Source organism: Brugia malayi (genome assembly GCF_000002995.4).
Source record: "Brugia malayi strain FR3 genome assembly, contig: Bm_v4_Chr3_scaffold_001, whole genome shotgun sequence".
In the NCBI taxonomy this organism is placed as follows: Eukaryota; Metazoa; Nematoda; class Chromadorea; order Rhabditida; family Onchocercidae; genus Brugia; species Brugia malayi.
Window position 1 is genome coordinate 10288405 of NW_025062477.1, and position 12073 is coordinate 10300477.

At 29.8% G+C, this 12073-nt stretch overlaps 3 protein-coding genes across 3 annotated transcripts; 2 read left to right on the top strand and 1 right to left on the bottom strand.

Moving 5' to 3' along the window:
* Positions 1–27: 27 nt before the first annotated feature.
* On the top strand, positions 28–3411 carry Bma-mrps-30 (28S ribosomal protein S30, mitochondrial, putative; the record flags this gene model as incomplete). The annotated part of the gene is made up of 10 exons (XM_043080747.1): positions 28–198; positions 362–513; positions 720–888; positions 983–1135; positions 1341–1438; positions 1598–1676; positions 1897–2047; positions 2356–2529; positions 2829–2950; positions 3151–3411. The coding sequence occupies 10 exons, from the start codon at positions 28–30 to the stop codon at positions 3409–3411; spliced, it is 1530 nt and encodes a 509-aa protein (XP_042936681.1).
* Positions 3412–4903: 1492 nt separating this feature from the next.
* Bma-rpn-10 (Ubiquitin interaction motif family protein) lies at positions 4904–8607 on the bottom strand (the record flags this gene model as incomplete). Its single annotated transcript, XM_043080748.1, has 10 exons — positions 4904–4936; positions 5021–5158; positions 5534–5805; positions 5953–6043; positions 6203–6377; positions 6659–6780; positions 6997–7125; positions 7363–7438; positions 7924–8064; positions 8582–8607. The coding sequence occupies 10 exons, from the start codon at positions 8605–8607 to the stop codon at positions 4904–4906; spliced, it is 1203 nt and encodes a 400-aa protein (XP_042936682.1).
* A 1534-nt stretch (positions 8608–10141) lies between these two features.
* Bma-uev-1 (Uncharacterized protein) lies at positions 10142–11185 on the top strand (the record flags this gene model as incomplete). Its single annotated transcript, XM_043080749.1, has 4 exons — positions 10142–10145; positions 10254–10399; positions 10672–10797; positions 11042–11185. The coding sequence occupies 4 exons, from the start codon at positions 10142–10144 to the stop codon at positions 11183–11185; spliced, it is 420 nt and encodes a 139-aa protein (XP_042936683.1).
* Positions 11186–12073: the final 888 nt, after the last annotated feature.

Sequence of the window (12073 nt, forward strand, 5' to 3'; positions counted from 1 at the left end):
GTACTGAGCTTTCAGAGATAAGAAATTATGCATCGATATCGTGTCTACGTAGCGTTTACATTAGTAAAACGTTTCAAATCAACGAAAGAAAATATCGATACTACCTATTATATACCTCCTAAAACATTTCGCCCCGCATATTTTCATCCGTTAAAACCATTCGAACGTAAACCGCCAGATCCATTTCCACCATTTCCAGTAAGTGATAATTTTATTTATCAATGCATGAAATGTAATGTATTCGATTTATGTTATGAATTTTTTAATTAACAAATGAAGTAATATTTCAAAGAAATAAGCATTTCAGTGTTTTATTCAATTTCACTCAATTTTTTTTTAAAATATTTTTCCCTTCTTATAGAATGAAGGTGATGCAAGTGGCATGGGACCACGTTTGTATGATTATCAGGTAATGAGCGAACTTGTACGTAGTTTACCTAGTGCTTCGGAACGGATTGATTTTGTTAATCCATATGAACGTGAATTTACGAAACGTGAGAAACGTTTTCATCGGTACGTAATTCATTCATTTCTTTGTTTTTCTTGGCAATAAATTGTTCTGTGGAGTTTTTTTTTTTTTTTTTTTTCTACTAATGTATTTTATTGAAGAAATACATGGAAAATATAAGAAGCATCACTTCTGTGCTTCACTTTTTTTAATAAATCAGTTTATTATGTCATCTGGGAGTTTTTTTTTTTGGCATTTACTTATATTTTAGGCCATGGCAGGCGCAGTTATTGAAAACACGAAAAGCATGGAGGATACAGTCGTTTCCGAATTATTATGATCCGTTAAATTTTTATCAGTATATCACAAAAACAAGATGTATAGAAGGATTAAACCAATGGTATGATGAATCTATTCCAATGCTTACTGAAGATTTCGAGGTAATTTCAAATTTTTATTGCCAAACGCTTTGTTGCAGATGTTTCGATTTCTTACGACTTTTTTTATACTTTAATTTTTTTTTCAATTTTTCAGAATCGTTTAAGCGAAATGTTGAAATTACATTTGGAATCGTCGAATGTTGATAGCGAACAAGAAAGAACTACGAGAATTTTGAGAAGCTTACTGGATTTGTTGCTTGAAAATATGATTCAAAGCGGCATGTATTCTTGTCTAGCACAACAGAGGGTTTATTTTTATTTCATAAATTGTAATTAATTCAAAAGCATTAGATAAAGTATATTTAGAATAATGAAATTTCTAGAATTTCGTTTTTATTTTTTCCAGTTATATTAATGATCAGAATTTGGCAAAATAAACAGTTCAAGTGAATATTAACTATTCAATGTTGTACGAAATATGCATATTTGTTCGAAGCTTTTATTTGTCTTAGATATCTCATGCGCCACGATGTGAATCATTCTGGATTCGTTGTGGATTTGATGCTCTTTACGAAAATGTTAATACACAACGACATCGAGGTGATAACAGGTAGAAAAAATGAATTTTACTGCTATGAGCTGATTTTTTTTGGAACAAAAATGAGTGAAAAATGAGAGGAAATTTTGAGTAATTCATTTTAAAATCATAAATTTCAATGTCAGAATTTTGAAATAATCAATTGAAATTTTAAATATTGAAAATTTGAAGAGCAAAGCTTGGTGAATTGGCTTTCGTCATGAGGGATTCATTTTCAACGCAGTTACGAACGAAACATCCATTGAAACCTGTAAATTTTGAAATCAATCAAACATAGTTAGCCAAAAAGAATATGGAACGAAATTTGCTCAAATGAGATGAAAGTCTTGACACACGATGAATTACTTATTATTTAAACTTAGTTTTACCGAAAATCCGAAATTTGGACATTGTTATTTGATTGATTAGCTATTGATCGACTACTGATATATCGCACAATTGATTACTCTAGTTATTATTGTGCCTTTCAGTTGATGTCATTTTGGGATAAGGAAGTTGTGGAGCCATTGTTTGATCCTTCATTTAATATTAAAGATGAATTAATATATTCTCCTGCTATGTTTGGGATGATGGCTGATGCAGATCCATTATGGCAGTGTCCAGGATATGAACCAGATTGTGGTAAGATTTTCGAATTTCAATCAATTTTATACTTGGAATTTTATTCCTATAACTTAATTTTTCAATTTTTTTCTTTTCGTAATTTCTTTATCTTTTCAGATCATTATAGAATTGCTTCCAATTGCAGTAATACCTAAAAATTTCATTATTCGTAATTTTTTTCAGTGTTACCATTCAAAATTACTCGTTGCTGTTGTTATTTCAAAAGAAAATCCAATGTTTTTTTTTCGAAAATATGCTGCAATATTACCTAAAAATTTCATTATTCATAAATTATTTTTTGATTTTCTAAAAATTTCGATGTTCAGGTGAAGAATACAAATATGGTCAGATAGGATTTAAACAATTTAATGATTTGGATATTCATTGTAAAAGATGGAAAGTGAAGGGCGAGGAAGAGGAAATAGTTCGCAATGAATGCCTTCGAGCTTCTGCTGTTGTATCGCTCTTTTCTTGGCTAAATGCTCAAGCTCATGCATTGGGTGTGCATTTCAATTTAAATATTATTTTTTGTTTCATTATGCAATTGTTTAACTAACATTTTCAACTATTCTTTATAATATATTGGCATAATTTAAATAATTATAACTTACGAGTAAGCTTTGCTAAAAATTTTCATTGAAAGGCATTGAAATTTTTATTAAAAATGCCAGAAAATTTTTTTGAATCACATTAACAAGTCGATGTTGATGTTCAATGACTGCATATCAATGATGAAAATAGTATATCAAAATGATAAAATTCAAAAATAACAATTTGGGATTATGATTTACTTTTTCAGGTTTCACTCAATACAACGATATCGAATATCCTTTTGTATCGCAGTTAGTGTTATCTAATGGAAAGCAATTCTTCTTTGCTATAGCTCAACTGAACACTTTACTTATTAACGTGGATATTGAGGTATGTTTTTCAATATATTTGTTTAGCTACACAAACTAGATAGTGTTTGCTTCAGTTAATTATCTTTCGTGAAGAAAAAAGTAAATTAAAATGTTTTTATCCAAATTAAAGTTTTCTTTTTTTTGACCTATCTGATTTTTTTTTTTTTTTTTGAAATTTATTAGAATAAAAAATGTTCAACTTGCTTTTCTTTTTTATAGGGAATAATAAATAAACGTTCAAATTTATGCTACGTCGAAGGACCACTAAATCTGTATGATCGATATGATTGCGATAAAGGTATATTTGAATTTGGTAAAAAGAATGACACTGATGCAGAATCAGTAAACAATTTTAATCCACATGTGATTGGTCGATTGATGCAAATGCTTGTGAAGGATATGCCTGTAAACAAAGAGATGACATATGATTCAATGAAAATGTCAAAGTATATTCCTGTAACATTTGATAATATTCCATAGTATATTATTTGATGAAACAATCTGTCAAATATAATATTGAAATTTATTAGAAAGCAATCTTTAAATTGTTATTATTACTTAATGTTGAAGAATTTTGAGATTGTTACTGTTATGTGATATTTTCAATAATATTCTAAAAACGTTTTCATCATTCATTCATTCCAAATTTCATGAAATTTCAATGTAATGTTTTGGATCATCCATTACACAGATCTATAAATAATCATTTTTTTCTATGAAAAATAATAAACCTAAAAAAAAAGTCACTTTGTGATTTATTGTTTTACATATATAGTAAATAGGCATAAATATCTAAGAATTAACATCTACACTTAAATAGATCAAATACCGGTGAATTCTGGAGTTTAGTGGAATAATCATATGAGAAAATCATTCTTATTAATTTTATATATCATTCTTTGCTAGTTTGTGCTCTCTAATCAATATTGTAATTTATAATAGTTCTGTAATATTTTCAAACTAAACTATTATATACACAGTATTCCATCTTGCAATTTCTTTCCTAAGTACTTCCCGGTGAAACTGGTAAGAAAATCATTGTTAGTTTAACATATCAAAATAGCTTTAAAATAAGATCAAAATTGGTGTTCCATTTTATTTTCTATTCATTTGATCATTCTAGCAACTAATCTTGAAGAAGTCAGAAAGTTTCATATTCCTCTTATTTAAGACTGAAAATGTTGTTCCGATTTTGATCGTAATGTTATGTAAACGAAAAATTATATTTTTAACATTTTCCAATTACTTACCTAAATAAAATTCATTGGTCATATTGTACTAGTTAGTAGTATCAGCTTGTTTGTAAAAGGGTAGTAGGGAGACAAGCCCTCTGCTACAGTTTTTTTTTTAACAGAAGTTTTATGACATTTAAATAATCTCATGACAGAATAATGATATGTAATTCCATGATTTTTTGACGTCGGATTCTACTAAGACTTGTAGAATCTAGCAGTAAGAGAATTATGTTTTTCAACAAATTGCATAAGAAACTTTCTGTTGTTTTTCATATTTTCATGTATTGTTATTTCAGTATAAAAAGTTGTTGAGCTTACAACAATGACATTTTCATGATATTTAATGCATGAATGGTAAGATCACATTGTGATAGCCTTATATGTCGCAGTTTACATACGTAAAGAATTTGGAAATACTTTTGCCTCATCAATAATCTCACGTGCCAGATTGTAAAGATACGAAAGTCATTCATTAATGCAAAAATAAAAAAAGATGATTTTAATCCTTATTTGATTCAGTAGGATCTATCATTTGTAGAAGGCAGAATATGAGTAGTATTTTAGACATAATGTGTACATTGCGATTTGAGTGTGTTGAAGAGACAAATCAATTACTTTTTAATATGCGGACATAAAAAATCATTACAAAATACTGAAAACTTTAAAAAAAAAAATCATTCCCAATGCATGCTGACATCACAATTCAGTCAGTCATCATTTCCTAACACACCATAGATTTATTTTGTCGACTGATTATCTTTATCTTCTTTCTGGAAATGTTAAAATATAATTCTATATTTCTGCTAGTATTACTTCCGAACCAGAAGGCTGTATGATTGTTAGGAAAAATTTACCTTTTCTTTTGCTGCGGCAGCACTGTTCACCGCATCACGAACTTCTTGCGAATTTGGATCTACGCCTGGTAGATCCGCCAAAAGTTGACGAAGTAATTCAGGATCACTCATTAATTGTCCAAGTTGATCATCTTCAGTCTATAAAAATGGGAAAATATAATATGCCAAACTAATACAATATTAAGTAATGTTTTCATAACTACAAAAACTTAACTGATTTTATCGCAGGATATAATTTCTAGCATAATTTTGTTATGTTAACCTCATATATAATTGAATATAATATGCAAATTAAAACTTATTGTACTTCATTCGATTATCTAAATAATTTGCTGTGGAATTTGAAAATCTTTCTTTTAAATTGAAATATAAATTTCATACAGGAATATGGCAAAAAAGATTGAATCTTTTTCAAATTCAAAATTCATATATCCTTCTATAGTTAGTTCCAAAAATTTTAAGGTAATATGAAGAACTATAAGCATTCTGAAAAAAAAAAAAAAAGGAAGCTACCATAGTGGCATCCTGTGTAGACGCTGAATCGTCAACTTCCATCTGCTCGGTAGTACCGCTCTGATTTACTTTCGGTGGAGCAGCAGTAGCAGTTTCCATTGCAGACATTTCAGTTGTCGTTGTCGATTGACCAGTTGTGATGGTATTTTGGGAAGGTGTCTGTAGTGTGGCGGAACTAGCAGCACCTGTACCTTCCTGCATTGACATACGCAATGCCCATTCCAACTGCTGTTCTTCGGTCATCGCTCCAGGATCCATTGTCATAATGTCATCTTAATTTAACAAACAAAATTTACATACATTTTCGAAAAAGTATTTCAAATCTGCATCAAAAATTTGTAACAACTGTTTGTTATTTGTTGAAATTTAAATTAGATGAACAATTTTTTCGTGTATATGTTAAAGCTAAAATTACTTACTTCCAGCAGTATTTGCTGGTTGTAATTCACCATCATCTGTACCGCCACCTCTTTGTCGTTGTCGTTGTTCCTCCAATGAGACACGAAGTGCCTTAAATTATGAAACTTTTTAAATTAAAAAGGAAAAAAGGATCCGAATGCTTCCACCGCTTCTTCATAGGCTTTTAGAATTTGACATCAGTAGAGTATGCTACCATAATTATTTGATAATCCAATTTTTTATACACTAATAAAAAATGCAAATTATAACCAGTGCTAAATCAGGATCATCTTCAGGATCAATCCCGAACTCAAATCCACCTCCACCTGAAGCTACTACTGGTGCAGCAGTACCATCCTCACCGCGACATATTGGTGAAGAGACTAATGCTTCCGTAAGCGATGAGCTAGCCGGAACAACTACCAAATTCGAACCACTACCTTCTCTAAATGAGATCGAAAGAAAATAACAAATATAAAAATACGAAAGTGGTGAGTGCTATATAACTAGAATGTTTTAAAGGCTATAATTCTTAGTTCAACAATTGAGAGATAACAATCCTACATTTAAATAAGAGTTACACAAGTTCATTAGCTTGTTTTGCCAAAATTCAACCACAATAGATTAAACAATGTTTATCAGTTTGCTTCTATCAGTGTATTGCTTAGAACTCATTCAGCTTATTTAAGCTACTTATTAGAAAACAAATTTCTTATTGTCACTTACTTTCCATTTAACGTTTCGATAAACTGTCCCATAATTTCACTATCGGTTGAATCCGCTTCACCAAAACATATAACATCTACTTGGACTTTCTCTTTTTTTAACTTCTTCGCAAGCTTTGTAAGCTGGAATTTCTTATAAGCTTTTTTTTTTTTAACTCAATGTCAGCCTATATTCTTCGCTATATGTGAATCATGATGAAAAATGAAACGATAAGTAGGGTGAATCAGTGGTACCATGAAGATTTTGCATAAAAATACAACAGCAAATGACAATTTAAAAAAGAAAAAAAGAAGAATTGAGAATGATAGGACAAAGAGAGAAAAGAATAATAAACGAACTTCAGCAGAATTCAAATGATCAATTGGGCTACCAACAAAGACAACAATCCGCATTTTGTGATTTCTATTTTGACGATGTTTTAACGCCAAGTGTGCCACTTTGATTGCATTGATAAAATTTGATGCACCCTGCAGAAAAAAGGTTTTTGTCATGGCATTTAATTTTATGGTTTCTAGGAAGTAAAATTCTTTGCTATATTAATAGAACAATATATACGAATTAATAATTTGCTTATATAAAAAGGGGCAATGTCCGTCAAAAAAGTCCATATTTGTCAAAGTTGCTCACAAAAGTTTCATAATAGTGTTATCTATACTAATTTCAATTACAAATACTTTCTCCAAACATTTTACACCACTACTTACCTTTGGTTCCACTTGATGAAGTTTCATAAATAGTTTTCCGTTTTCCTGGGTTAAAGTTGTCAGCACTTCCACGGTACTGTAATTACACATTTTTTATATTTATTCATCAACTTATTTATTGACAAATTAAAGTAAAGAGTCAAATGATTGATTTTTTTTTTTCGAAAGATAATCCACCAGTCGAAAATACAGTTTTGACATCTAAAAGATTTAATTCTTCTAGATGTGTTTCATTCAGTAATTTGAATATGGCTTTTAGCAAAGTAACCAATGTGAAAAAAAAAAAAAAAAAAAAAATAGCAGGAAAAAAGATAGAGCTTAAGATGCGTTAAATCAAAATTTTCACTTATATATTCTTTTAGAGTTAATACTGCAATATCATATAACAAGATCTTATTTGGTGATATCTTAAGAAATAATTTATTTCCGAATGATACTTCTGATAATAAGAACTTATTTCTTAGATGAAATTAGCTGCCATAGGAAGACCTTTTTTTTTATTAAAACTATTCTTTAAATAGTAAAATTAAAGATAAGCCTAGCAATCACCAAAAAACATACTCAGCCATCGCAATCAAACCAACAGCATTTTCCGGATTAGCACGAAGTTTACACTGCAACACCAAATTCACAGCATCTTGTTGACATTGCAAACGAGTTGGTGCGAAATCACCATTTCGCATCCACTCGGAATTATCAACGCTGAAAATATCACGTGACGTGTATCATACGTACGCTTCAATAACGTGTTGCAACATAAACATACGAATATCATGCAATATTTATTTTCTAAAATACAAAGCAACACTTACAATGACTATATCAGCATGCAGAAGTTTTACGCCAAAAAAAAGTGGTTTCTAAAATCAGTGTTATTCGGACAAAGTATGGCGCTATAAATTATTCTCTCCAACAAGTTACATAAGATATAAAAGCCCCTTTTCTTCCTACATTATCATAAAGCAATCCTTTCTTGTGTATATTACCATAAATCAATTTTTATGTATGCCAGCTTATGATAGTTTGATAGTTTGAAAACATGCAATTTCTTTTTTGAATTGTTTAAATATCTTGGAAAATGATTGAAGTATTGTTGGGTAACTAATTATACTATTAGGTATTAGGTAATTAAACTTCCATTTTTTTTAGAAGATATAAAAGCATTACAAAGGTCAAAAAAAAAAAAAAAAAATAGTGCAAAGAAAAGCCTTTAACCTACCAAATCATCGTACTTTCCTGAACCATTGTGTCGTGTTGTCAGATATACTTGAAAACCAATACCAGTCAATTAACTGGAATAATTAGCAAGATTTTTTATACATACAGTAAAATTAGTTGATTTAATCATCATCAATTTCTCGCATAATTAACGATAAATTATAGAATAAAACCTTTTCCATTTTATATTTTCATAAAGCAACTCTCAAGTATTTTAGCTCATTTTGATAATTTGAAATGCTACAATTTTTCTTTCAATCATCTAAATTTCTTGCAGAATTCATCAGAAATATTTTGTTAGGTAGCAAATGAATTAAAACTGCCAGTCCTCTTGGTATATATATATATATACGCGAGGAAAGTGAATGTTGATGAAAATTAATGCGATAGTGATAATAAACACAAAAATTCAAATAAACGAAATGCTTGGAGTAAAAGATACATGTTTCAACCGGAATTTTCTCATAAGTTAGCTTATCATTAATCATACATTACGTGTGTTCATATACAGGAGAGTCTAACTTGTGATTGCGCCAGAAAATATGAATAAATAATGAGGTGTATGAGTGGAATATCAGTAATTAATGGTTTAGTAATTCTTACATATCAGTAATTTTCACATTCACTAACAACTTAAATTATATCAATATATTAACATATATACTAATTATATCAATACAAAATTTAACATATTCAAATAATGTATATTAACAGTTTACGTGCGTCAGGAACTTAGCCGTAAATACGTTTCAACCAGAATGTAAACTTCAGTACTAAAAACTCCTCCCGTGATACAAGCTAGGTTTGAATAACGTTTCACAGTGGGTATTATATGAATGGACTGAAAATTATTACATAGCGAGATGATAGATATTTGGTCGTTTAAAGTTGTCAAGAGATTTCTGTTTGCTTGGTGAGAGTTTCGTTGGTGGACTGATTTAGGTGTTTTCTTGGTGTTTTATATTTTCATTAATTAAGTTAATTAAATCAGGCCTTTTTTTTTTCCACGTTATCCTAATTAGTTATGCGATGTATTACTGCTGAGAACACTAAGTCTGATGATATTAATATGTGCCTATTTGTACAATCGATTTTTTTTTTTTTTTTTTTCAGCTGTTGCCTTATCATTCAGTTTTGCTTCATCTGTAATTAGAGATGTGAAACGAAACAAATATTATGAAGTTCTGTGTTAGATATTATGATAACAAATTAGCAAGTATTAGATATGACAGTATGGTTTTATTGCTTGAGATGGAACATGTAATAAATATAATTTGGGGAAAATTTTATCCAGAATGTAATATATAACATCTTCGTTGCATTCAATTAGCAGAAGGAATTAACGTTGAAGTTTCAATCTGCATGAAATAGCATATTTTGAATGTTTTAGTTTATATAAAATGTTAATAGTAATGTTTTGATATGCAGTTGAATTAAAATTGCTAATTGTTATATTGCAGCGTTGCAAGGTAATAAAGTATATGTTCTGCTGCCGTACTAGCAGCACATTAATTCTAGATTTGTTGACGTGCGTGGAGATTCGTCACTTCAGGATATCATCATGGGTTAGTTTTAGTGTGTATTTTCGACTTCAATTATTAGTTTTTGTATCTTTATTATACCTTAGCGTATATGCTATTTATGACTTTCAATCATCCAAAAAATTTTTTTAGTAGATGTTCCTCGAAATTTTCGTTTACTGGAAGAACTTGAAGATGGGCAGAAAGGCAAAGGTGATGGCAATATATCATGGGGACTTGAAGATGATGATGATATGACATTGACGCGTTGGACAGGAATGATTATTGGCCCTCCAAGAGTTGGCTTTTCTTCTTTTCTTTTTTATTAAATTTGTGTGGAAATTTTATCGTCTTAAGTTTTTCTTTATTTTTTTGTTGTTTTTCTCTTTATATTACTGGTGGTTGCTTCAAACGGCAAAATGGTTTGAAAGATAAAATATAACTTGAGAGATTATTTCGAATGTTTCGATCTATTAATTTTATTAAATGTAAGACTATATGTCGGCGATCAGTTATCTAATTAATTATCTCACTTTGTTTAATGTACCTATTCGATGTTGCTATAATTTAGACTCCATTCGAATCCAGAATATATAATTTACGCATTGAATGTGGTCAAAACTATCCAAAGGAAGCACCAACTGTACGGTTTACGACAAAAATCAACCTGAACGGCGTAAATCAAGTTAATGGCATGGTAGTATTTAACTTTTTGCTGAGTTGTGCTGAATTCTGTACATTTACGATGCAAAGTAGACTTAGAATTGCTGAAACGAAGCAGATGAATTGTATAGTTAAATTTATATGAAGTTGTATGTCCGAATTTTTCTTAAATCAATTTTCCTTCCCTGTCTTTTTAGAGATGGCACGTTCTCCGCAGTTGCTTTTTTTTTTATATTATGGATAAAATAATATTTAAGTGTAAAAATATTTAATCACAGGTGGATAGGCGATGCGTACCCGTTCTTCGTCAGTGGAGTAGCACTTTTTATATCAAAACGATTCTTGAAGATATACGAAAGACAATGATGACTGCAAAAGAGAATATGAAGTTACCACAACCTCCAGAGGGTGCCACATATTAGGATTTCTTTTTTTTATGTTCTAAGATTTCCATATTCAGCAGTGCATCTTCTGTTATTTATTGTTAATATTTAATAGCAAATTTAATTCCATCACGTGATCAGACTTTTTGCCTAGAAAAGAATGAAATCCAATTGATTTTTGCATTGGGAAAAAAAAGTATTGGAATGTTAAAATTACTAATACCATCATTTCTTGATCTGTATATTATTGTTCTTCATTAATTAAACTTCAGCACTCCTAATACTTTTATATGAAGTTTGATGCTTGAATATTCCATTCAATCACCATAAGTTAATCTGCTCCACGTAGTATCTCCGCTAATTTTATTTTGATTGAATCAATTTCAGGTATATTTATTTATCTTGCGCGATTTATAAAGTAGATCTATGTGTAAGTGAGATGTGCATCAATGTGTTTATGTTCTATTTGTTACCTTTCTCAAGTCTTCGGAGTGCTGCTATCTTTTGCTATTTTCTTTCGTCCCTATCACATCTCTCCTCTTAATTCTAATTATTTCAAAAGAATACTGTTGTTCATGATGTTACGGAATTTAATAAGCACTAAATTCAGTTGACATATTCTCTAATATGTCTACATTTATTGACAATGTTGTATTGAAGTTCTTTTTTTTTTTTTTTTTTTTACTGTATGATACATTTGTTTCTGTAAGTGATAGAAAAGCGATTGTTATCAGAACAAGTGCGTGTGTCGCAACAGCGGTCTTATGAAATTTCCGGTTTTTTCTGGGATCATTAAAAAGCATTAATGTTGGTGCCTGCTAAGAGATATTAGGTGGGAGTTTTGCTGAATGTTCCAGGATTTCGATTGTTTGTTCATACTTGTTTTAGGAAAAAGTATTTGAACAAATAAATGATCACCGCTTATAA